At 42.5% G+C, this 27,843-nt stretch overlaps 1 protein-coding gene across 2 annotated transcripts in view; it reads left to right on the top strand.

Annotated features, from left to right (window-relative positions):
• LOC148532226 (protein shisa-9-like) overlaps positions 1-27,843 on the top strand; it is a 214,044-nt gene that overhangs the window by 126,319 nt on the left and 59,882 nt on the right. Inside the window, exon 3 of one of the 2 annotated variants that reach the window (XM_088468100.1) lies at positions 23,267-23,419. The exons of the other annotated variant lie outside the window; for it this stretch is intronic. Coding sequence (XP_088324226.1) covers positions 23,267-23,419 — 153 coding nt within the window. The remainder of the gene's footprint in view (positions 1-23,266; positions 23,420-27,843) is intronic. 2 annotated transcript variants of the gene reach the window in all.

Raw genomic sequence — 27,843 nt, 5'->3', positions numbered from 1 at the left:
CAAATACCTTCAACAACTGTCACAATCAATATAAGGTATTTAAGAATTGTTTTTGCTAAATTTGAGCTCCCCTTTATTAGCAACTTCATGTTGGATAATTTTCCCTTTATATATTCAAGTATATATGTATAGCACTTTTGTCCAAAAAGAGCACATGGCCCACCTTTGGCTGCCAACAAATACAGTAATCTATTGCAAACCTGTTCTCTAAGGCAACATTCTGATTTGTCTTTGCTTATTATTAATATTGACAATAGCATTAATAGCTTTGACTATGTCACACGTTGTGGCAGGGGCATAATAACACAAGAGAGGGACATGTGTAGTGGTCTCCCTTCACTGAGCAGTGGGCCACCAATTCCCTGCATTTTACCTTGCTCTGGCAAGTGAAGTGGGTCCTCTTCCTCCATGGCACCATCGTCCCAGTGATATTCAGGAAGATGGCACATCTCCAGAGTATTTTCTTTCAATGTGCAGTGCCATATTCTCGAATATGTCACTGGGAAGATGGTAGGAGAAGGGACCCACTTGCCGGTGCAAGGTAAGTATACTTTGGGTCAAGGTGTGCAGTGTACACACATTGCACCCATTATAAATATGCTTATGCATCATGAGGATTCCTTACCAGGTCCGGCACTGTGCTGCGTCCTCTCCTTCACTCCGGTTCTAGATAATGCACTTTCTGCAAGATTTATCCACACGTATGGATGCTCTCAAAGTTACCTTGACAAACCAAGCTACACCACCTCAGGTTTTTTTCTCATAATTCTCCAGTGGCAGTCTCCAATCTTCACATTCTGAATCTAGCAAAATATGATGAGATCTTTAGTGGTTACCTTAATTGGTGAGCAGGCAGGAAACGTTCCTACCAATAGGAGCAATGTGGCATATATTTACTTTCTTTACAGTCAAGAGCTTGCTTGGGCATCAGCTCTTTAACCCCATTTTGTAGAATTATACTAATTTCCTTGCCACATGCCATAGAATATATGGTGAGCTGGGCCAAGCTCCCTCTTCTGCTACTGACATTGTCTCCCTCTGGAATCGATCCCAAACTGTCATACTGTATATTATGCATTCCAGGTTCATAATCTTCATATTTGGGATGGAATAACGAGGCACTGACCAGCTTCTTTTGACAGGGCCTGTCAGACAGGATCAAGAATGAATTGGATGCCTGTGAGCTCCCTAATTCCCTTGATACATTCAATTCCTGTGCAACAAGGTAAATCTACGTCTTTGTGAAAGGGCACAGGAGAGATGCAGAATAGATCGACCCAATGATAGACTTGCGCCTCGTTTCTAGGCCTCGACTCCGGTTGCAGCTGGATCACTCTCATTTGATCCCATTAGAATGTTAATGAAGATTTTGAGAAATAGTATGTTTGTATTGTGCTGGTTCTGGTCATCCTGGCTTAGCATTATTTTCCAAATGCTCAGGAAACTCCATTATAATTGGTGTTGGATGTGCCAAATTAAGAACGAATACAGACTCTCCTACCGATTTCATCTGCCAAGATTGCTCCATCCATATCATATCACAGTGCACTGGAGGCCACAGCTCACTTACCGGGTCCGGTAGCGCTGGTCTCCCCAGGCTGGGTCACTTGCTACTACTGCTTACTCATTTACATCTCTAATTTAATTCATGAATATGGTAAATACTGCGCTTGGTATTAAATTGTTATTTCTTTATAATACTTAGGGGTCTATTTACTAAGCAATCAGCTCCTAACTGCCATTTTTCAAACACAGCCTGTGACATGGCAGTTAGGAGCTGATTGGCTGGTACCTTATCACCGCTCACTTTATCTCCTAACACAGCTTAGTAAATAGACCCCTTAGAAGCGAATGCTTGCTCTCTGTTAGTAAACAGTAGGCTTGTTTTAATTTCACCAGTAAATGGTTTTTATTAAAAACATAAATACATACTAAAAACACACAAACAAACATAAGAATTCACATGTATAGCTGCAGATTTTACAATGTATATGTATATATAAACCATAGAAACTTAAAAAAATCATATAATATCTATTTTCCTTTGCAATACTTGGAATCCAAACCACACGTAAAGTTACTTTGTTGTTATAGGTAAGTCCGCAATTTTGTTAGTTGTCTAGTTAGTTGGTATGTGACATTTTGTTGCCAGCTTAGAGTTCTACAACAAAAGGAATCTGTGCTACTGCTGTTGAGGGATATGATAACTGTGCTTGATTGATCCAATAAAAAGGCTTCTCTGAATCATTAATACACATTTATTAAAACAGACAATAAGATATGAAACACTGTATAATGTATCTACATGTGATAGCAATTTATCCAGCACACTGCTACACTTAAAAAGGTTCTCTTCAAGGATCAAACCAATACTTATTAGGCCAACAAATGATGTGCAGAGGGGTCATATAATTATGTATAATTATTTGTATAAGGCAATTTTTGTGTACACTGTTATCCATTTACCTAATATACAGTCCCAATCAATCGGGTCTAATTTATCTTTACCCAGAATATTATTTTATTTATATATGTGGTCTTTGGATAATATATTGCTAATAAAATTATTTATTTATTAACAGTTATTTATATAGCGCACACATATTCTGCAGCGCTTTACAAAGCATATTTGGCTACTCACATCAGTCCCTGCCCCAGTGGAGCTTACAATCTATATTCCCTACCATATGTACACGCACACACATACAAACTAGGGTTAATTTTTGTTAGGAGCCAATTAACTTATTAGTATATTTTTGAGGTGCGGGAGGAAACCGGAGTACCCTGAGGAAACCCATGCAAGCACAGGGAGAATATACAAACTCTGCACAGTTAGGGCTGTGGTGGGAATCGAACCCACGACCTCAGTGCTGTGAGGCAATAATGCTAACCATTACACCGTCTGTGCTGTATGATGTAGTATATATATTTCTTGTCCCCTTTCTATCTAAATAATATAAAATTAGTATTAGGCACAATTCTAGGTAAGTCCTAAAAGTTATATATTGTAGTGCAATTTTGGTTCATTTTTGGGGCGTGGGTCCCCCTGGATTGCATTGGCTGGTTTGTCTCAGGGCACTGCATTATAACACATTTTCCATTATAACACATTTTAACCCTTCACTGTGTGTTTAATATATATGTGCTTCACCTTTTTTTATTTTCATTCCTTATATGCAGCTGTAGCTGCTCTTAACTATCTCTTTACACTGCACTTTTCTTACTATGCTGGTGCCCAGGGGCAGCTTGGCTGGGGCATTTTTTGGGGGGTCCTGCGCTCTGGATTTGAACCTTGGTATGTTAGGGACCTACCCGAAAGAGGTTACCTGGATATTGGTGGGTAGGCCCATAAGCTTGACCATGATTATGCTAAAAACCTCTATTGATTGCAAAATTTTATTGCATTTATATATATATCATTAATAATTTGGAGTTGTGCACCTGAGATTTGTCTGTTTCTGTGTCTGCAATTAGTCTCATCAGGTAGCACCTCCCTTAATATATAGAGTCAGGTTGTGCAGCCCAGAAATCTTTCCCAAAATCTTTCCAATATAAAATTACATTAAATAGAACATAATTAAGATTATTTTCAATATAGATTAAACTTGAAGCTTGTCTAAACAATACTATGTATATATATATATAGAATTTTCACCTTTATTTTTATCTATATATTGGGAAAAGATTAATAATTATATTTATAATTGGTTAAATTGTGGGTATGTCTTTCCAAGTTTTTTTTGTTTTATGCCTATTTATTTTTAAACATTTTCCTATATATATATATATATATATATATATATATATATATATATATATATATACAATGATATATGTTTTTATAAACTAATCAATAGGGACACAGAGAGAGGATGAAAACCTACAGCACAAATTAGATAAAGGTGCTACTGATTAACTAATGAGAACCTGGAGGGATTTAAGGAAAGACCAGAGGCTCTGGTCTTCAGTCTTGAGAAAGGGACGAAACGCGTTGACGTCATAATCCTCCAGACATCCTTGGTTCCTGCCACTGCTCCGTTTACATGCTGTGACTCATCCAGATCTATATGCCGAGCAGCCGGGAACAGACTGTAGCAGCCGCTGCATACTGCCGCGAACATCACTCCTACAACTAGCCGCTGCTCGCAGACCTCTGCCTGGCCTTGCAAGTACAGGGGGCATTTTATTGTGAGAACTCTAAACTGGCAACAAAATGTCATATACTTACTAACTAGACAACTATTAACTAACAACAAATTTGCAGACATACCTATAACAACAAATTAACTTTACGCGTGGTTTGGATTCCAAGTAATGCAAAGGAAAATAGATATTATATGAATTTTTTAAGTTTCTGTGGTTCATATATAAATATGCATATACAATGTGAAATCTGCTACTATACATGTGAATTTTATGTTTATTTGTGTGTTTTTAGTATGTATTTATGTTTTTAATAAAAAACATTTACTGGTGAAATTAAAACAAACCTCCTGTTTACTTATAGAGAGCAAGAATCCACTTCTAAGTATTATAAATAAAGTACCAAGCGCAGTATTTACCATATTTTATATATTTTTGAGATTGCATCTTTATGGTCCTAACTAGACCTTAATTACTTGCAGCAGGTATTAAGTATATATTCATTACAAAATAATAGTGCCAGGAATTTCAGTGCATCATTGCCCAGTTTGTTCTAATCTCATTCAGCCTCCTACCAGTGCCTACCAGCTCCGTACAGGGAGGTATTAGTCAATCCCCTAGTATGGGCCAGCATCCACACTAATTACCACTGAGTTCACAACAGAATACTTTGGCCGTAACAACATGGATGCTGCTGCTAACCTTTGGCAAAGGAGTTTCTGGACTCTTCTTCTTAAAAGAGTGGAGAAACCGAAACAAGATCAGTCTCAATTAATGGAGTGCCTGCAAGCACTTATGCAGCGGGTTGATGTATTACAGCCTCCTCAAGTACTTAATGCACCGCCTGCTGCAGCACTTATTCAAGCTTCAGGGATATCATCTCCACTACAAATCCCTAACCCTGCAAAATTTGAAGAGGGTTCCTAATTCAGTGCTCAATTCAGTTTGAGGTACAGGCTGCCAGTTTCTTCTCTGAAAGAACCAAGATAGCTTACACAATTTCTCTATTGTCTGGTCCAGCCTTGGCATGGGCCTACCCTCTGTGGAAATGAAATGATCAGTTAGTACATCATTTTGTACATTTCATGGCAGCTTACAAAAAGATCTACGATGACCCTGGACCAGCACGTCTGCTGCATCACCTATTTTGTGTTTGAAACAAGGAGCTCATTCCGTCAGACAGTATGCAGTGGAAAAATTACTTCATGGAAAGGGTAGTGGATAAATGGAATAGCCTCCCATCAGAGGTGGTAGGGGCTAAGACAGTAGAGCAATTTAAACATGCTTGGGATAGGCACAAGAAAATCCTTACAAAGGACTAAGGATCAAATAGGGTTGAGGCTACCAAAAGGTTAAAAAAAATGCAGACGATGGTCCAAGTAGTTCTTATCTGCCATCAAATTCTATGTTTTTATGTTGTCAGAACACTTGCTTCCGAAATTGGTTGAAATAATGAAGCTTGAGTATTTCCATCATCTTTGAATGAGGAGTTAATGTTTCTATGCGTCATGGTGGATCTCCACCATAGAGAGCGCAAGAGAGAGAACAATCAAGATGCTTTAATTTCAAGCTGGCTTCTTATTTCACAGCTTCTGTCGCAAGTCCGTAAGAACCCATGCAACATGGAAGATTGCATGTGCTGGTATCTATCCATGTTACTGGATGCTGATGCTGGATTATTTGTCATGTTTTTCCAGATTTTGATAAATAATTTGCATGAACTCCCTGCAAATTACGTAACAAGGAGGAGGTGCCTAGATGGTTACCGTCTCTACCTTTACTTGCTTTGGCCTCACAAATGGTACCTATGCCTTCACAAATGTTGGCAGGATTTGGATAAAAATATGTCCAAACGGACGAGGTGGAATTTGTGGTCTTATGCCTAGGCATGACAATGTCCTTGTTTTTTTTATCACTGGCAAGAAATACTGCCACTGGTGGCTGACTTACTTTGACACAAACAACATCATCTTCCTGAATATTATCAAATTCTTCTTCTACAACACATTCATCATCAACATCTTCATTAGTGCCAGATACACAACCCCACCCTCATCCTGTTGCACTTCCACACAAGCATCCTCAATTTCTTTGACATCATCATTACTTTTACTACTACTCCTCACATTTCCAGAGGGTGCAAAAATAGTGGAAGGTGCTTCGCTACAATTACAGAGTCAGACATGTGAGACTCACACACAGCACTCATGGACATTCTTAGACTCTCCTCAGGGATCTGTGAAGTATGTGATCACACAGTTTGTACTTCAACATTAATGTTCCTTTTGTGCACTGATTTGATTGTTTTAAAGGTGATACATCTAGAATCAGAGTGAGAAGGTGGTGGATGGGAAGTTAAAGAAGATGCCTGATTATGTTTGACCCCAGCTTTCGCAATACTCATTCTAGTGCATGCAACAGCAGTAGCAAGACCACTACTAAAAAAGAGAGGTTATGGTCTGAGCCTTTCCTTGCCTTTCCTTGTTTGGCATGTTGGCAATTTTAAGTTTTTTAGCAGTAATTTTTCCCTTCACAGTTAGAGGTGATGTGTTCTTTAAGATTATGAAATACTGTTTAGATTTAAGGTGCCCTTTCACCTCCTTTCCCTTTGACCGCCTTCAGTAGTTGGTAAAGAAGTACTTTCACTCCCAGCACTAGTACTTGGTTGCTCCTGATTTTTTATCAACTGATCCATGATTTATTTTATTTTTTACACCAGGACAGAAGTAAAGCTACTGTAGTTGAACTGAGCTGCCACCACGCTAAGTGAAGGTATAATGAGGAACTGTTACCGTGCAGTTTAATTATTAGAGTAGAGATTTTTGTTAACACCAAAAAAATGCCTCTTTTCTACTTCTTTATTTTGGGGTGCAGCTGACAGGGACATGTCTACACCAGCTAAGTACAGGTATATATGCTGCTTCTAAGAAACACACACTTTTGCAAAAATACAATTTTAATTGAACTATAATAAAAGACTTGAAATTTTTTTTAACACCAGCAAAACAATGCCTTGTTTCCATTTATTATCTTTGGGGTGCAGCTGACAGGGACATGCCTACATGCCCACTAAGTACAGTAATATATGCTGCCTCTATAAAACACACACTCTTGCAAATATACAATTTTAACAGAATTATAATAAAATACTTGAAATATTCTTTTTAAGAACTGTAAAAAAAAATTTTTTTTTGCAATTATAATTTTTTTAATAACAGGAAAAGAGGTATTTTCCCAGTCATCTTTGGACAAATAAGCTTGAAGTTGAAATCACACTGTCTCTGTCCTCATACACAAGTGACTTGCACAATATAATATATTAGATACTGCAGTGTAGAGATACTGATATATCGTTGTGTAAAACAAGTGCAAGCTCACTTTAACAAACAGACTGCTGCTTTGCAGTACTATATTGCAGGTGCTTCTAGGTCTGGCAAACACACAGTAGCTTATTTGCACTGCAGTGTACTGGATTGCAATAGTTGCATACTTGCCTACTTTTTTTATCTCCTCTCCAGGAGAAGCCCGGAGAAGAGATGCAGCTGGCTACTTTGGCGGGTGGGGTTGGGCTTTCATTCAGTCACATAATTTTAGTCCTGCCTCCTCCTTACAGACCACGATTCCCAGTGGTATTATCTCCCTATCCTGCCTTCTTCACTAGGAAGTAGTTAGGATGCGGGAACCTGGCCACTCTTCTGGGGGTTTGGTGGGACTACCTAAAAAATTGGGAGCCTCCTGCACCTTCCAGGAGAGTAGGCAAGTATGAGTATTTTGGCAGCTAGTGTGTCTGACAAACACACATACTATACATAGTGACAAAGTTGCCTGCAGTCAGTCACCCTTCCCACCTACTCTCCATCTACCAACTTCTCTCTCCTAATGTTCAACAACAATCCCAAACCCTTTCCCTACACGCTACTGTGTGAAATAGTGCCTAAATAAGAGGGAGGGACTGTTATATGCAATCCAAAAGACGCAAGATGCGACATTTCCGGGAAAATTCCATTTTACCTCGGATCCACTTGGAAACCCCAAGTTTGGGTGTGTATGAAAAACTGAACCGCTCATCCCTAATAAATATATATATATATATATATATATATATATAGTATGCATGTAGATGGGCACTCCAGGTATATAGTCACATGCCACGGTGCCTTCCTAAACAAAATTCACAACAAACCAATCTTCCATATAGAAGGAGGCGGCACTCATCTGGACTTATTTAAAAAAATAAATAGCATAATTTATTGAGCCGACAATTTCAAAGCCGGAGCGGCTTTGTCATTAGGGTGCAGAGGTGAAAAAATGTACAACAGTGTAAAGTGCTTACCTTTTATAGAATGCATACACGTAGTGTAGTGAAGCGCTTCTCATGCTCCCACAGACAACGCGGCGCGGGACTGCGACGTCATCAACCTGGGACCCGGCGCAAGGCACTATGGGATAGTAACCAGGGACGCTGTCGGGTCCCGATACTGACACTATTGCATAGCAACCATGTTCAGTGCCGCGGCTGTGGGGAGAGAAGAAATTACGTGAATCAGTGTCAAAACATTCAATATTAACAGATCGATAAATAGGCTATACAGTTAACTATAATTAAACACAATAACCCTATACTCATTCATGGCAACGATATACATTGCAACTAGTAAATGGATAAAAATGCAGAGCGATGTCTATATGTGAATAGGCAATAAATACTGAAGCACAGTGAGTTATATATCAATATATACTAGTTTACCTCACTTACTAAGCTCCAACAGTAGATAAGGGACACATCAAGAATAGTAAAAGCTTAGAAGAAACACTTAGTAGAGACATTTAGAAAAACAATTTAGAAAAAATATTTAGAAAAAACCCCCATGGTTACTGTCACAATAATTACAACCCTCCAAAAAGGGACTTTACAAAAAGGCGGACCACATAATTTTGTCGTTTAAGCCTTTTGGGTGGAAAGTTTCTAAAATAGAAATCCATTTTGACTCCATACGTAGAAGTTTATTGGCTCGATCCCCTCCCAACTTCAACGGGGGAACGTGGTCGATTATTTTGTATTTCAAACTGGCAAGTTGATGATTGGCCTCCTTGAAATGCCTCGCCACAGGCTGGTCGGAATCTCTTCCTTGAAGCGCTAATTTGATGGAAGAGCGATGGACGGCCATGCGCTCTTTGAACATTCGCGTTGTCTGGCCAACGTAACTTAAACCGCATGGACAAGTCAATAAATATAAGACAAATTTTGAAGTGCAAGTTAATACATGCTTGATGTTAAATTTTTTACCAGTGTGAGGATGAAAAAAATGTGGCACTGGGTCCAGGTATCCACAAGTCATGCATGATGCGCATCTGTAACAATCCGGTTTTTTATATGTGGTTCCTGTGTGTTGTTGTAGCATGGGAGTAATATCCGTTTTCAATAGTATATTTTTTCAATTTCTGCCTCTCTTGTGACTTATAAGGGGAAACTTGTCATGCAATATAGGTAAGTCCTTATCAGACCGTATAATGGGCCATAGTGCTTTGGTGGCTTGAGATATAACCGGGCTTAACAGTGTGTACTCTGTAACAAACGGAATCCTAAGGTCCATTTTTACCTTAGGTTTTTTTGCAAGTAGCTGGTCTCTTGGTATTTGTAATACCTCCTGTTTTTGCTGTATCAATATTTGCCTATTGTATCCACGTTGTACGAACTTGTTGATGATACAATTAAGAGCTTCGTCTACATCCTCCAGGTACTTGTGATGCGAGCAGCTCTCATCATTTGCGATTTCGCCAAGCTCCTTTTCAAAGCTGGAGGGTGGAAACTGTTAGAAGTCAAAAGCGTATTACGGTCTGTTTCCTTTGAATATAACATGGTGCTAATTCTACCTCCTCTAAGCATGACTTTAACATCCAAGAAATGTATTTCTTCAGCGTTATAGTTACAGGTCAATTTGATCGGAGAGTCTCTCAGATTAATATTGGTATAGTAGAGTTAAGGAGAACTTCATCTCCTGTCCATATCAAAAAAATGTCATCTATGTAACGGACGTATGTGAGGATGTTGCTTTTGATGTTAAGATCCATGAAAAAAAAGAACTTTTCCTGTTCAAACATATATATGTTTGCAAGGCTTGGGGATACATTAGAGCCCATCGCACATCCTGTCAGTTGTCTGTAGAAGGACCCATTATAGTAGAAATAATTACGAATAAGTGTGAGATGTAGTAATTGCACAAAAGTATCAATATCGCATTCCTGGAAAGAGTTAGCTATAAGGAAACGTTCCACCGCTTGGAGACCTTCTTGTTGGGGAATCACGGTGTATAAGCTTTTGACATCTAAAGTGCAAAGTAGTGCTTGTGGCGGAATTTCAATAAGATCCTTAAGTTTCAATAGGAACGCCGTAGTGTCCTTAAGAAACGTAGTCTGCTTCATTACATATGGCTGGATTAAGAAATCTAAAAACTGGGAAACTGGTTGAAACAGAGAACCCATAGCGGAGATGATCAGCCTCCCCGGTGGTTTATGTTGGTCTTTGTGTACCCAAAGACCAACATAAACCACCGGGGAGGCCGATCATCTCCGCTATGGGTTCTCTGTTTCAACCAGTTTCCCAGTTTTTAGATTTCTTAATGCTGCCATATGTAATGAAGCAGACTACGTTTCTTAAGGACACTACGTCGTTCCTATTGAAACTTAAGGACCTTATTGAAATTCCGCCACAAGCACTACTTTGCACTTTAGATGTCAAAAGCTTATACACCGTGATTCCCCAACAAGAAGGTCTATAAGCGGTGGAACGTTTCCTTATAGCTAACTCTTTCCAGGAATGCAATATTGATACTTTTGTGCAATTACTACATCTCACACTTATTCGTAATTATTTCTACTATAATGGGTCCTTCTACAGACAACGAACAGGATGTGTGATGGGCTCTAATGTATCCCCAAGCCTTGCAAACATATATAAGGTTTGAACAGGAAAAGTCCTTTTTTTTCATGGATCTTAACATCAAAAGCAACATCCTCACATACGTCCGTTACATAGATGACATTTTTTTGATATGGACAGGAGATGAAGTTCTCCTTAACTCTACTATCACCAATATTAATCTGAGAGACTCTCCGATCAAATTGACCTGTAACTATAACGCTGAAGAAATACATTTCTTGGATGTTAAAGTCATGCTTAGAGGAGGTAGAATTAGCACCATGTTATATTCAAAGGAAACAGACCGTAATACGCTTTTGACTTCTAACAGTTTCCACCCTCCAGCTTTGAAAAGGAGCTTGGTGAAATCGCAAATGATGAGAGCTTCTCGCATCACAAGTACCCCAGAGGATGTAGACGAAGCTCTTAATTGTATCATCAACAAGTTCGTACAACGTGGATACAATAGGCAAATATTGATACAGCAAAAACAGGAGGTATTACAAATACCAAGAGACCAGCTACTTGCAACAAAACCTAAGGTAAAAATGGATCTTAGGATTCCGTTTGTTACAGAGTACACACTGTTAAGCCCGGTTATATCTCAAGCCACCAAAGCACTATGGCCCATTATACGGTCTGATAAGGACTTACCTATATTGCATGACAAGTTTCCCCTTATAAGTCACAAGAGAGGCAGAAATTAAAAAAATATACTATTGAAAATGGATATTACTCCCATGCTACAACAACACACAGGAACCACATATAAAAAACCGGGTTGTTACAGATGCGCATCATGCGTGACTTGTGGATACCTGGACCCAGGGCCACATTTTTTTCATCCTCACACTGGTAAAAAATTTAACATCAAGCATGTATTAACTTGCACTTCAAAATTTGTCGTATATTTATTGACTTGTCCATGCGGTTTAAGTTATGTTGGCCAGACAACGCGAATGTTCAAAGAGCGCATGGCCGTCCATCGCTCTTCCATCAAATTAGCGCTTCAAGGAAGAGATTCCGACCAGCCTGTGGCGAGGCATTTCAAGGAGGCCAATCATCAACTTGCCAGTTTGAAATACAAAATAATCGACCACGTTCCCCCATTGAAGTTGGGAGGGGATCAAGCCAATAAACTTCTACGTATGGAGTCAAAATGGATTTCTATTTTAGAAACTATCCACCCAAAAGGCTTAAACGACAAAATTATGTGGTCCGCCTTTTTGTAAAGTCCCTTTTGGAGGGTTGTAATTATTGTGACAGTAACCATGGGGGTTTTTTCTAAATATTTTTTCTAAATAGTTTTTTCTAAATGTCTCTACTAAGTGTTTCTTCTAAGCTTTTACTATTCTTGATGTGTCCCTTATCTACTGTTGGAGCTTAGTAAGTGAGGTAAACTAGTATATATTGATATATAACTCACTGTGCTTCAGTATTTATTGCCTATTCACATATAGACATCGCTCTGCATTTTTATCCATTTACTAGTTGCAATGTATATCGTTGCCATGAATGAGTATAGGGTTATTGTGTTTAATTATAGTTAACTGTATAGCCTATTTATCGATCTGTTAATATTGAATGTTTTGACACTGATTCACGTAATTTCTTCTCTCCCCACAGCCGCGGCACTGAACATGGTTGCTATGCAATAGTGTCAGTATCGGGACCCGACAGCGTCCCTGGTTACTATCCCATAGTGCCTTGCGCCGGGTCCCAGGTTGATGACGTCGCAGTCCCGCGCCGCGCTGTCTGTGGGAGCATGAGAAGCGCTTCACTACACTACGTGTATGCATTCTATATAAGGTAAGCACTTTACACTGTTGTACATTTTTTCACCTCTGCACCCTGATGACAAAGCCGCTCCGGCTTTGAAACGTCGGCTCAATAAATTATGCTATTTATTTTTTTAAATAAGTCCAGATGAGTGCCGCCTCCTTCTATATGGAAGATTGGTTTGTTAAATATATATATATATATATATACATATATATATATATATATATATATATATATATACACTTATTGTCAGGTATAAGCACATTCCAGGTAAATGCTGAAATGGTTTGTCAGCAGGTTACAGAATAGAGGAGCGGCCATGGAGGAGGAGAAGTTTACTCAACTGTGCAGAAGGATGAGCCAGCACTGTTTAAGGCATAGATTTGAACCTCCTGCTTTTTTGTTTCATATATATATGTATATACTGTATAAATATATATATATATATATATATATATATAAACAATACTGTGCAAAAGGTTTAGGCAGGTGTGGAAAAAATGCTGCAAGGTAAAAATGCTTTAAAAAAATCGAAGTATTAATAGTTTATTTTTAGCAATTTACAAAAATGGAAAGTGAATGAACAGAAGAAAAATCTAAATCAAATCAATATTTGGTGTGACAACCCTTTGCCTTAAAAACAGCATCAATTCTTCTAGGTACACTTGTACAAAGTCAGTGATTTTGTATGATTATAGTCAGGTGTATGATTAACAAATTATACCAAACAGTTGATAATGATTATCATTTTCATATGTAGGTTGAAACACAGTCTTATTAGCAAGGTCTCTCCCAGTCAAAGAGTTCAAAGCAGACTGGTGTTTCAAGTTGTGCCGTTGAAGCTCTTTTGAAGAAGCGCAAAGAAAGGGACAACGTTGAGGACCATAGATGCAATGGTCAGCCAAGGAAACTTAGTGCATCAGACACATCATGCTTACTTCCCTTCTGAATCAGAAGATGCCCAGCAGTGCCATCAGCTCAGAACTGGCAGAAACCAGAGGGACCTCAACCAGTGTGACCTAGGTACACCTTACCACTGTTCAGAGAAGTCTGGCCAGAAGTGGTCTTCATGGAAGAATTGTGGCCAAAAAGCCATACCTTCGATGTGGAAACAAGGCCAAGTGATTCAACTATGTATGAAAACATAGGAACTGGGGTACAGAAAAATGGCAGCAGGTGCTCTGGACTGATGAGTCAAAATTTTAAATATTTGTCTGTAACAGAAGGCAGTTTGTTTGCTGAAGAACTGGAGAGCAGTACAATAATCAGTGTCTGCAGGCAACAGTGAAGCATGGTGGAGGTTGCAAGTTTGGTGCTTCATTTCAGCAAATGGAGTTGGGGATTTGGTCAGGATTAATGGTGTCCTCAATGCTGAGAAATACAGGCAGGTCCTTATCCATCATGCAATACCATCAGGGAGGCATTTGATTGGCTCCAAATTTATTTTACAGCAGGACAACGACCCCAAACATACAGCCAGTGTCATTAAGAACTATCTTTAGCGTAAAGGAGTCCTAGAAGTGATGATATGGCCTCCACAGAGCCCTGATCTCAACTTCATCGAGTCTGTCTGGGATGAAGAGACAGAAGGATTTGAGCAAACCTACATCCACAGAAGATCTGTGGTTAGTTCTCCAAGATGTTAGGAACAACCTCCCTGCAGAGTTCCTTCAAAAACTGTGAGCAAGTGTACCTAGAAGAATTGTTGCTGTTTTGAAGGGAAAGGGTGGTCACACCAAATATTGATTTGATTTAGATTTCTCTTCTGTTAATTCACTTTGCATTTTGTTAATTGCTAAAAAATAAACTATTAACATTTCTATTTTTGAAAGCATTCTTACTTTGCAGTATTTTTTCCACACCTGCCTAAAATTTTTGCACAGTACTATATATATATATATATATATATATACACTTATAATCAAATGTACTAACTCACTGACTCATTACCGACCAGCCCACCAAACTCCTGGACCTAGAAACATGAAAACCGGGGAGTATATGCCTTCCATGGTGTAGGTGCCCACTAAGCAGGGATTTTTCAAAACTCGATTCCTAAGGGGGTAAAAAGGGCTAACATTTTCCTCGCATGTGCAGTGTCCTGACTGACACCAACTGTCACCCCAAGTGCTGCCAACTATCACTGACAGTTGGTGTGACTCCCCTATTTGAATAGCGAGGGAAGGGAATGTGTTACTACACAGGTATGGGGGGGTGAATGTGTTAGTACAGGTGTGAGTGAAGGCATTTGTTATTAGAGAGGTGAGAGAGGAAAATGTGTTACAACAGTAGTGAGAGTAGAATGTGTTACTACACAGTTGAGGGAGGGGAATGTCTAATGTGTTACTATTGGGTGAGGGAAGGAAATGTGTTACAACATGGATGAGGGAGGGAAATGTGTTACAACATGGGTGAGCAGGGGTCATGTGTTACTACAGTGGTGAGGGAGGGGAATTTGTTACTACAAGGGTGAGTTTGGATAATGTGTTACTAGAGAGGTGTGGGAAGGGAATGTGTTACTCCAGAGGTGAGGGAGGGGAACAAGTTACCTACAGTTGTGAGTGAAGGTAATGTGTTACTATTGGTGTTAGTGAGTGATTGTATTTCTACACATGTGAGGGAGAGGAATGTCAAATGTGTTACAACACAGGCAAGGGAGGGAAATGTGTTACTACGTACGTGAGTGAGGATAATGCATTACTACAGAGATGAGAGAGTAGGATGTGTTAGTACACAGTAAGGGACGGTAATGTCTTACTATAGCAGTGAGGGAAGGGATGCAATACTTTAGAGGTGAAGGATTACTGGAGTTGTGAGATCAAAATGGAAACAGCAAATATCTACAGTAAGGTCTACCTGGGTGAAACCAGGTGCATCAGCTAGTATTTAGTATTTCTTCTTCGGGGTCCATAGCCAATACGTTGGGTATATGATCCAGACACCAAACAGTTAAATGAGCTTTCAGCTCCCAGGATGCACTGGGTCCTCCCCACATATACCCTGCCCCCGGCCCCATAGGTAGCAAGTTCTTCCTGTTTAGTGTGATACACCACATATACAGTAAAAAAAAAAGAAAAAAAGAGAGTTTTACTCTCCATCTGGGCGGGCGACCCGCGCTGACTGAGAAGCAGCCTAGCGTCTGATGGGAGACACACCGGTCGCCCGCTACATATACCCCTCTGGCGCCGCAACACTGGTGACGAGCCAGTGATTTTGGTAGGAGCACAAGGCCCTGGGATTGCAACCTGGACAAGGGGATGCAGGTAAGAGGTGGGATCGGCGGCCATTGGGCCGGGACCACATGGCGGTCCGGCCTCGGGCGGTGGAGACTGGCCGGGGGCACGCTGCAGTGAGGAGGCAGAACAGGCTGTCTCCCGCACTAGACCACTGGGACGTGACAGATGTCCTGACAGCCGGGGGTTAGTTGTCAGCGGCCATGTCAGTTTGCTGGGTGGGTCCAGGCAGCATAGGGGAGGTTCGCTTTCCCCGGCGACCCCTCCCCCGATCCACACGCTGGCCCAGCTAGATGTTCACAGCGTTCTCTTGCTCTTCCCAGCTTCCCCATATGAGTCAGCCTCAGAACACTTTCAGGTGCTCTCAGTCGCTGCACACTAAGGAGGCTGGATCAGTCTCCCTGTTTACCTCTCCTACGGGACATGTTTTAACAGTGCTCTCTATCCTACTAAGCCTAGGGCTGTTCATAGTGACAAGAGCGTAAAATTGCATATGCTCATAAGGGTGTTTTATGCATTGCATGTGATTTGAATTTGCTGTGTATGTTACTGCCTTTTATGCCTCAATAACTGTCCGTTTTGTAACCTATCACTGCTGTTTCTCCCTATAACCCTCTAATACAGAGGTGTGGGTAGTTGGGGTGAAACAAAATCACATGTGTACACAGAACTTGTCATTTTTACATCTAAAGAGTCTGAAAGACAGGTGGCAGAAGCCCCTGTGCTGGTTGTATGGCCTGCAAAGCGGGGTCCCCCACAGGTTTTCATACAAATCAGAATTATGTGGTCACTGTGTAGGAGTCACCACATCAGGCAAACCTTCCAGCTTCTGGACAGGAACTCCCTTGGGTTTCCTTTTCCTAGATTATTCACCAAAATACCTATGCTTAGTGGCCAGGTTGTACAGAGCTCAATATCCTACTAAGCTGGGTGCTTTTGTAGTTGATTAAGAGCCTATGGCAAATATATTGCTTGAATGCATTAAGTTTTGCTGAGTTATGCTGCCTTTGTTTTCTGGAAAGTCTGTCAGTTATAATGGTACTTCTCATTTACTAGATATGTGTGAAGGTGAGCACATTACATTGTTGTAAAGGAAGTGCTCCACTTGGCCCCCAGCTGCAGGCTATAGGGGCTAACTTGTATTTTACATGTACTGGTGTAAGCTGGGCTGCCCATCTCTCCATATTAGGAAAGCTCAGCTGCAGATGAGTCAGCCAGAGAACACTTTCAGGTGCTCTCAGTCACTGCACACTAAGAAGGCTGGATCAGTCTCCCTGTATAGCTCTCCTATAGTGACAGGTTTTACAGAGCTCTCTATCCTTCTAAGCCTAGGCTGTTCGTAGTGACAAGAGGTTAAGATTGCATATGCCCACAAGGGTGTTTATGCATTGCATGTGATTTGAATTGCTGTGTGTGGTACTGCCTTTTATGTCTGTATAACTGTCAGTTTATAACCTATCACTGCTGTTTTCTCTAATACAGCAGGTGTGTGGGTAGTTGGGGTGAAACAAAATCACATGTGTACTTAGAACTTGGTATGCCTTGTTACTGGGAAAGTGTATAACACTGGAATCCTACCAACTTTGTTGCTTGTGATTCAGGGGCCTGATTCAGAGCCGGACGCAATTAGCGCTCGCTCGTCCAGAAAATAGGGGTGGCTATTCAAATCAACCGTTCGCTCTTTGCGGTCTGTTCACGCCTCTAGGTCTGAACGAGCGAACAAAACTTGCGGTGGTTTTTTTATAAACTACGCCCCCTTGCCGCTCGCATCCTACGTCATGTCCGCTATTTATTAGATTAATCGAGTACATCGACCAGGGTATGAACTGCTCGCTATTCTTGGGGTTGGTTTTAGCTACCACAATTTTGCGAGCAGTTCTGGCTATAAAATAACCCAGTGACGTGGTCAATGACGCTGCTGTTTTAATTATGCACACCCATAAAACGCCTGTTTTGACCTTTAAGCACGCCTGCGTTCGGATCTCCACTCCCCGTTTTCAAGCACCTTCCCCCGTTACCACCCACATACGCCTACTCCTGTCACTCAAATTATCAGGCATTCGCTATTTTGCTAGCACATGAATTTCGACCGCACTGACTGGTTCGCGCATGCGTATAACGATCCGTACGCATGCGCAGTTGGGCAAACATCGCTCGGAGCGAACGAGCGGCCGCTTACGAGCGGCTCTGAATCAGGCCCTCAGTACCTATTTGACTTTTTTCTTCCTAAACCCCTAAACTGCGGTTTAGGGGTTAGAGTGCTTCACATGTACTGTATGTTTTTTGTGAAAGTGGTAACTTGGTATTTTTTTTAACCCTACACTTGTGGGTTACTTGCAAATATACTGAGGAGGCTTGGTTCATCTCCCTGTATACCTCTCCTTGGATGGCCAGGTATACAGAGCTTGATGTCCTACTTAGCCTTGTGGGCTGTTCGTAGTTGACTAAGAACTTATTGCATATATATATGTAAAAGGGAAGAGAACCTCCCTCTATTTGAGTCAGCCAGGGAGCACTCCCGCGGGCTTTAGGTGGCTGTGTGCTCAGGAGGTTGGGGCAGTCCCTGTATGCCTCCCCTGCGGTGATCAGGTCATACAGAGCTCTAGGTCCAAACACCTACCTGGTGTTTGGTAGTTGACTAGAGAGCTTAGTGTGCATGTACATATGGATATGTGTATATAGATGTATATATCGAATTATATATCCGTGTGCATTGCATGTGACTAATGAAATCTGCCGTGCTATGCTGCCTTGCAACATAACATATCACTGCTGTTTCTCCTCGTTTAACCCTCTACAAAGATGTGTGAGGATATATTGGGTATGAAACGATGGTCACATTGATACTTAGACATTGGATAACTTTGTATGTCCAATGAAACAGAAAGACAGGTGGCTAGAGCCCCTGGGCTGGTGTCATGTATGACCTGCAGCAGCAGCCCCCATTGGTTATGCCCTCTATGTTTCCATCATGGATGGACATGGCGTCGGCACCTCACGCAAGCCAGGCCACAGAGAGGGGCGATGGGGGTGTCCTCACAGGATTTAATACAAGTGGGATGTTGTGGTCACTGTTTTAGTCACCACAGTAGTCAAATCTACCAGATCATGGCGCGGTTGCAGACAGATTGGCGGCTCCTACGCCGGCCCTGATAATGGGGTACCTTCAGCAGCTGCAACCTACCATGTTTAGGCCCCCTATGCATCCATCCCGGAGGGACATGTGTGCTCTTTCGAGTCAGAATGTGGCTTCTTCCTCAGCAGCTTTCCAGCAACTACGGCCAGCAGCTAGGCCAGTACAGCCAAAAAACCAGAAGGCGGTCGGTCTTACGCGCTGTCCAGCGCTCAGATTCTGGTACATCTTCTGGTGTTTAGGGGGTACATGGGTCTCCCCCCAAGAGTCACTCTCAGGAGAGGGAGGCCGTCTTCCAACAGTACGTCTCCTCCCTGATCAGGGGGGTCAAAGCTGTGCTAAACATAAAATGATGTGGAGCCGGTACAGGGAAAGGCTCCAGTATTCAAACGCCAGAAAGTTGTGAAAGCTCAATTTCTCAATTCCGAGCACCTAATTGGAACTTGGGGAGGAAGTATGGAGTTCTCCAGGCAGGAAAATCCATATTACCAGAAAGGGTTGAGGCCTTATATCCCTTTCTAGTACCATCGGCATTCGCCTTTAAATGTTCCACTGATGAGACTTGAAGCCGGTCTCAAGGCAGTCTTTCTCTGTCAGGAGCTGTTATTTGCCTGGCCATGGTACGGCCGGGATTTCCAAATAAAAGCACAGATGATCTGTCTCTCGGCAGAAGAGCGACTATCCCTGTCATGGTGGTTGCAGACGTACTGTCGCAACAAGGGTCGCCCGTTCTGGATCCGGATTGGGTACTCCTCACGAATGATACCAGCCTCCACGGATGGGGAGCAGTGACAGGTCGAGACACGTTTCAAGGAAAATCGATGACAACGGAAAGCAGTCTCTCCATAAACGTCCTGGAACTAAGGGCAGTATTCAGGAGCGCTTGTTAAAGCTCAGGAAATACTAAAGGGGCATGCTGGTCTAGGTACAATCTAACAACGCCACAGCAGTAGACTACCTCATCCATCAGGCAGTCACGTGGAGCCAGGCTGCCATGGCGAAAGTGGCAAACATTCTGTTTGGGCAGAATGTCATTTTGCAGTGAGATCGGCTGTGTTCATACCAGGAGTCCTCAATTTGGAAGTGGACTTCCTAAGCAGCAGGATATATTTGCCAGAGAGTGTGGGCTAGTCATCCACAGGTATTTCAGAGCCTTGTGGATGGATGGGGTCTTCCGAGGTAGACCTCATGACCTTGAGTCACAACCACAGGGTCCCCATGTATGGGCAGAACCAGGAATCCTGCAGCAGAGTTTGTGGATGCTCTGGCAGTAGAGTATAACTTCAAACTGTCATATTTGCTTCTTCCACTGTCCCTTCTTCTAAGGGTTAACAGGTGAGTGCAACAGTAATAAAGATAGCCACTGCTTGGCCCAGACGCCGTTGGTTCACCAAGCTACAGAGTTTGTACCTTAGACACTCCGCAGCCTCTTCTGCCAAGGTCGGACCTGTTAATACAGGGTCCCTTCCTGTATCCAGACCTTCCTCGTCTGTCTTGGACGGCATGGCTCTTCAGACCTCCATCTTAGAGGGAAAGGATTTTCCAATTCTGTAATTCAGAGGACACAGAAACCTACCTCTGGCTGCATTTATTACAAAACTTGGCTGTGAGGTTCTGGCTTTGTTGTGGACCCGGGGTGGTGATAGGAGCAGACACTGAAGCAGATTTAAATGAAAATGAGGAACTTTTAATGAGTGGCTTAGTAGACATGGAAATGGCAAAAGAAAAAGTCCAGGTATAGCACAGAAGTGCACTTGAGAACTGTAGTGAAGCTAATGGGAGAATGTCCAGACAGTGACAGTCAGGAACAATCCAGGATGCAGGTTTTGTGAGGCTGAAATGAATTTGCAGGCTGAAGAGAATTTGCAGGCTGAAGTGAATAATGTCCAGAGGAAATGCAAGTGGAGGCAGGGTAACTGCTGACACAGGTACTCAGGCAATGGGAGAGGTAATTGGAGGAGGCAGGGGAATCCAGCAGGGTAAGGAGCAGGTTAGGTGAAACAGGCTTAGGTAGCTTTTCCAAGGAGGCAGGTAACGAGCTCAGGAACTCTCTCTCAGCTGCTGCTGAGAAACACATTGCACTGGCAATGCAAGGGAATTCTGAACTCCCTTAAATCCCCAGTGCTCAGCCGTGACTGGTCAGAGAGGAGCATGTGACACACCAGGATAGGGCGACTAGGTCACATGACTGGAGGCAAGATGGTGGCGCCCATGCCAGAGCGGAATGGAAGCACCACCAGGCCTGACCAGACCAGAGTGACAGTATGCCCGCACAGGGCTACACACAGCCAATGCACCCCACAAGGCACCAGCGCCACCGCCAGATGCCCCACGCCATAGCGTCCTCACAGGTATCACCGGCCAACCGCCATGCCGAGAAACCCTGGTCGTGACATTGGCACTCGTAGGTTCAGCAGTGTGAACTGGAAAAAATCTGACTCTAAGGTGGTTAGGGTTTCTCGAGTGTGTTCTTTCGTCAGGCTGGTTTAGATCGGGGTCTTCATCTGGCCACCCTGAGAGTTCAGGCTCCTGCACGTTCAGTTGGTTTTGCGAAGGATCACCACATGGACTGACGTTAGAACATTTTTTCAGGGTGTTCCAAGGGTTCAGCCTCCCTTCGTCCCCCCGATAGCCCGTGGGGTCTGACATTGGTTCTCAGGACTTTGCAGGCTCCTTTATTCGAACCCCTGAAATCAGTAGACCTAACGTGGTTGACAGTGAAGACAGTTTCTCCTGACTATTGCTTCTGCCTGTAGGGTCTCTGATCTGGCAGCGCTTTCCTTCCGCTCCCCCATTTTAATAATTCATCGGGATAGAGCGGTACTTCATACTAGTGCTGGATACCTTCCAAAAGTGGTATCTCGGTTCCATATGAATGAAGAAATTGTGGTCCCAGCTTCTCAGACTACAAGCCTCTCGGTAGGTGAGGCTTCCTTGGATGTTGTCCGTGCACTGCGTATTTGTGTGGGTCACACCAACAGCATGAGAAAGTCTTGATTCCTTTTTTGTACTGTATGGCTGTCATAAGCATGGCTGGCCAGCCGATAAGCAGTCGCTGGCCAGATGGATTCGTATGACAATTTCTCAGGCTTACACACAGGCTAGTCTGGTGGTGCCGGACTCTGTAACGGCACAATCCACACGGTCAGTGGGACCTTCGTGGGCGGCTCGCTGGGGCACTTCTGCTGAATAGTTGTGCAAGGCAGCCACATGGTCTTCCGTCCATATTTTTGTCAAGTTTGACACTTTTGCTTCTCAGGATGCCTCCTTCGGGCGCAGGATTCTCCTTTCTTCCGAGACACAGGAGCGTCCCCGCCCCTAGAGATTTTTTCTTTGGGATATCCCCAACGTATTGGCTGTGGACCCCAAAGAAGAAAATAAGGGTTATGGTATAACATACCTTCGTTAACTCTTCTTCTTCTTCGAGGTCCATGGGGTCCACAGGAAACCCACCCTAACGCACCTGTGGTTTTGGGTATCTCTAAAATGTCCCTCCTCTGTGAGAGAGTGGTCTAGAGAATATGGGTTCTTCCTTCTTATCTTTTTTCTTCGCCTGCTTGGGCTTGGTAATGAACTGGCTACCTATGGCCGGGGGCGGGGTATATGTGGGGAGGACCCAGTGCATCCTGGGAGCTGAGAGCTCATTTAACTGGTTGGTGTGTGGATCATATACCCAATGTATTGGCTGTGAACCTCATGGACCTCGAAGAAAAAGAGTTAACGAAGGTATGTTATACCATAACTCTTAATATAATGCCACAGACAATTTTATGTAGAATCAAGATGAATTTTACCAGGTTAAAGAATGCAGTCTCTTGTAATAGTCTACCAGTATATCAAAGCTACCTATGTGTTTACAAAATATTAAAAATACCATTAAAATTTTAGTTAGTGGATCCATCACTCTTTAAATAAACCCACATATAAAACAAGTTGGTGATTCCAGTCCAAATAAAAACACATGTGGAGTTACTTTTAAACTGCCTAGATGGGTAAGAAGACAGGCTTGTACTTTTTATACAATATTCTAACTTTTTATATGTTGCATCTCAACAGATCACACAAATTTCAATAACATGGGGCTGACCTCCCCTTTAATTCCTCAAATTGGTATGTCACTAACTCATAACAACCGAACACAGTTGGCCCCAGGGATTCCCTTACAAGACCAGGAGTTCTCCACAAAATATGCTACAATAACAGTCACTGGTAAGTCTGTATTAAAATATAATAAAGATAAATCAAATTACATAGAAAAATTGTATTTGATGTTAGAATGATATTTAAAGTACCATGGAGAGTTAGTTGTATAAAAATATATATTATTGTTTTTATATTTTATACCTCTCATTTATATAGTACTATAGGGGTTCTTTAGTGCCATTAAAACCACTGACAGGTTAAGTAAATAACATTGATTATCTTGTTACAATTGCACATGTCAATCGGTGGGATATATTAGGCAGCAAGCGAACAGTCAGTTCTTGAAGTTGAAACACAGACAGATCCCGATCAACCATGATTAAAACCACTGACATGTGAAGTGAATAACATTGATTATCTCATTAATGGCACCTGTCAATGCGTGGTATATATTAGGCAGCAAATGAACAGTCAGTTGTTGAAGTTGAAAACAGTAAAAATAGGTAACTATGACAGAAAGGTGTCAGAACACCCAGTGCATCGCAGCTTACTGCACATGAGGCTGTGTAGTAACAGCTGATCCTTGCCCACTGCAGAAAGCGCCTACAATGGGCACATGAGCGTCATAACTGGACCATGAGGCAATGGAAGAAGGTGGCCTGGTTTGATATATCACATTTTCCTTTACATCATGTGAAAAGCTGAATCCATGTGAGTCGTTTGCATAGAGAATAGATGGCACCAGGATACATTATGGAAGAAGGCAAGCTGATGGAGGCAGTGTGATGCTCTCGGCAATGTTCTTCTGGAAAACCATGGGTCCTGCCATTCATGTGGATGTTACTTTGACATGTATCACCTACCTAAACATTGTTGCAGACCAAGTACACCTCTTCATCGCAACAGTATTCCCTGATGGCATTAGCCTTTTTCAGCAGGATAATGTGCCCTGCCATATTGCAAAAATTATTCAGAAATGGTTTGAAGAACATGACAAGGAGTTCATGGTTTTGACTTGGCCTCCAAATTTCCCAGGTCTCATTTGGATCAAGCATCTGTGGGATGTGCTGGAAAAACAAGTCCAAGCCATGGAGGCCCCCACCTCGCAACTTAGATGATTTAAAGGATATGCTGCTAAAGTCTTAGGCCCTCATTCAGAGCCGTACGCTCTGAGCAGAGCGCACGCTCTGAATGAGGGCCGGGCTCCATTTTCATGGAGCATCCTCCTGGACGCTCGTATAGCTGTGGGTCACCACCCACAGGCTATACGAGCGTGCTTTGTGATGGCCGCGATGGTCGAGACCATCGCGACCATCGAATTTGCGAGCCGGAGCCTGCGGTTGAGGTTTTCAACCGCAAGCTCCGGAGTGATTTTGGCTCTATCAGAGCCAAAATCACTCCCACTGACATCACTAGTGATGTCAGTGGGCCGGCTTCTGACGGGAGGCGTTCCCGTGGGAACGCCCCCGTCAGGGAGGCACGCCCCCGGCACGCCCACCAAAGGGGGCGTGCTGTCAATCAACATTGACAGCACGCCCCCTTTGATCGGACACAACGAGCGAAGGACTTTCCTTCGCTCGTCGCATCTGGCGCATGCGCACGACGGAGCTCCCTCCGTCGTGCGCATGCTCAGTGCATAACATCGACCCACTTGCGAGCGGACAGCCGCTCGCGAGTGGGTCTGAATCAGGCCCTTAGTGCCAGATAGCACAGGACAAGTTCAGAGGTCTTGTGGAGTCCATGCCTCGATAAGTCAGAACTGTATTGGTAGCACCTACACAATATTAGGCAGGTGGTTTTAATGTTGGCTGATCAGTGTATGTGTGTGTGCACAAAGGCAGCACTCCCCCTTTCATATATAAAGCCTGGTGCCAGAATATAAATAGTAATGCAAAGAATAAATAAGACAGCACTTCTGACCTTCAGAAAGCAGGAAGGAGATTTGTTCCATTGCAGCAGCACGATTTCGAGACCTATTCAGCCTATGTTTTGTGCCGCTAAACAGCTGATAATGGGGCATATTTGGGAAAAAAGGGAAAAAAAACAAGTAACTTTTTATCTGGAACAAACCATGTTGCAATACTGCAAACACATTTTTTTTTGCATACAGAGTGAATACTGGCTGCTTTTGTATCTAGTGTACCTCACAAATACTGGACAGATTTATGTCTATGCTGCAATTTTAGATTTGAATTTGGACAAATCCAAGGGGCATATTTCTAAATAATTTTTGCCCTTAAAATATTTATATCCCTTAAATGTACCAAAGAGGAAAGCAGAAGATATTGGAGATCAGCTGTCGCAGCAGCCATCATATTCTACTATGGACATGGTATTTAACAAGATCTGCAAAGCTAAGCTTTGCGGATCTTGCCTGCCTTAGATGATGTCCAAAGTGCATTGTGGCATTTGCTGCATTGTACATGTGCAGCTGGAAAGCCACACATGCGCAGAAGGTGCAAGATGGTCCGTAGGTAGGTAGATCATGGATGTGATAACTTTTCCGCTTTCAGATTAATGGAATGGGCTCTTAACAGAGCCTATGTCCTGGTGATTCAAATGGAGCAGACTGTATATTTTAATAATTTGGCCCTAAATCTCTCTGCATATTTTAAATCTGTCACACCTGCGTTGCAACATGGATTTACCAAGGTACACCCTTAATTGCTCTTTTTTGCAGTCCTCCTTCCTCTATAACCATACTTTCTCTTTCTCTTCTCATGGCTCCACTTCCCCCTCATTTCCACTAACGGTCTTGGAGTTATCCTTGACTCCTCCCTCTCCTTCAAACAGCATATTTAATACCTCTCACAGTCCTTCCGTTTCCATCTCAGAAATATTTCCAGGATCAGACCCTTCCTCACCTTGGAGATAACTGACCCTCATCCTTTCACTGTCCTCTCCAGCTTGGACTACTGTAAGCTCCTCTTATTTGGTCTCCCTGACACGCACCTCTCTTCACTCCAATCTGTCCTCAATGATGCTGCCAGTTCATCTTCCTCTCCAAATGTTCTACATCTACCTCCCCACACTGGCTTCCCTTCCTCTTCAGAATCCAATTCAAGCTCTTCACACTCTCCTTCAAAGCCCTCTATCATTTACATCCCCGGCCTTCTCTCCCTTCATACTCCCGCCAACCCACTTTGCTTCACAAATGAATGCCATTTCTCCTGCCAACAAATTACTTCCTCCCACTCCCATTTCTAAAAGTTTACCCATGCTCTTCCCTACCTCTGGAATTCATTCACTCTGCCTATCAGTCTCTCCACCTCTTTACAAAAATTCACATGGCTTCCCTTATTTATACCATTATCTACTCCATAGTACCTACAACAGCAATGGTTTCTGCCACCCTGCTGCTTATAGGAGTATTATGACCACTAATGCAGCAATGTTTATAAAGCATGTCCTTGTACTGCAATGTTTTTTTACTGAAAGTCATTGTTTTGCTTTTCTGTTTATGTACTTTGTTAGGCACTGAGGAACCCTTATGGTGCCATATAAATAAAGATAATAATAATAATAATTAGGGATGAGCCCACCCCAATTTTGCAGAACCGAGTCAGATCCAAGCAGGCTCGGAGTTTCCCACCTGACTCGGATCTCCAAACCGAGGCAAAACCATAGAGTCGGAAATCTCGTGGTTCGTGAGCTTACGTCTCTATGATCAATGTACTATATAGGGACCACACGGCGGAAGCCATTTCACTCTGGCTGTGGAGACTGAACAGGGAGGGTGGGTAGTGTAAGGCTGGGAGAGTGGTGCTGTGTGCTGTGCTGTCTGCTATGTCCTGTGTCCTGGGTTGGTGCACTGCTGATCCATTCTGGGCTGGTGCTGCTGAGTTCTGATCCATTCTAGCCTGGTGCTCTGCTGTCTGCTGTGTCCATCTGGGCTGGTGCAGAATACATCTGGGCTGGTGCTGCTTCCATCTGGGCCCAAGTTCTGGACTCCCAAAAATATATATATATATATATATATATTGGAAAAAAATAAAGTGTCTTTTAGTGTAATATTTTTCTGTGTGTGCGTGTTAGGCTTAACCACACAAGATCCAACCAGCAATGCAAGTTGCAACCTAGTGCTGCCCCACTCCAGTCATGATCAATCACTGCTCTGGGCCCAAGTTCTTGAGCATAAACAAAATTAAAATCAATTGTCTTTTTTTTGATCTTTTACTGTCTGTGTGTGTGCGTGCATCCAGCCAGCAATGCAATTTGCAACCTAGTGCTGCCCCACTCCAGTCTTGATCAATCGGTGCTCTGGGCCCAAGTTCTGGAGCTGAAAAAAATAAAAATCAATTGTCTTTTTTTTATCTTTTACTGTCTGTGTGTGTGCGTGTATCCAGCCAGCAACGCAAGTTGCAACCTAGTGCTGCCCCACTCCAGTCGTGATCAATCGCTGCTGTGGGCCCAAGTTCTGGAGCTGAAAAAAAATAAAAATCTATTTTTTTTTTGTCAAATATTTATGTGTGTGCGCTCGACTGCACGTG

The sequence above is a fragment of the Taudactylus pleione genome, unplaced genomic scaffold, assembly GCF_031769625.1.
Source record: "Taudactylus pleione unplaced genomic scaffold, aTauple2 ptg000080l, whole genome shotgun sequence".
NCBI lineage: Eukaryota > Metazoa > Chordata > Amphibia > Anura > Myobatrachidae > Taudactylus > Taudactylus pleione.
The sequence above is the reverse complement of the archived record's forward strand: the minus strand, read 5'-3'. Positions and strand labels throughout refer to the sequence as shown.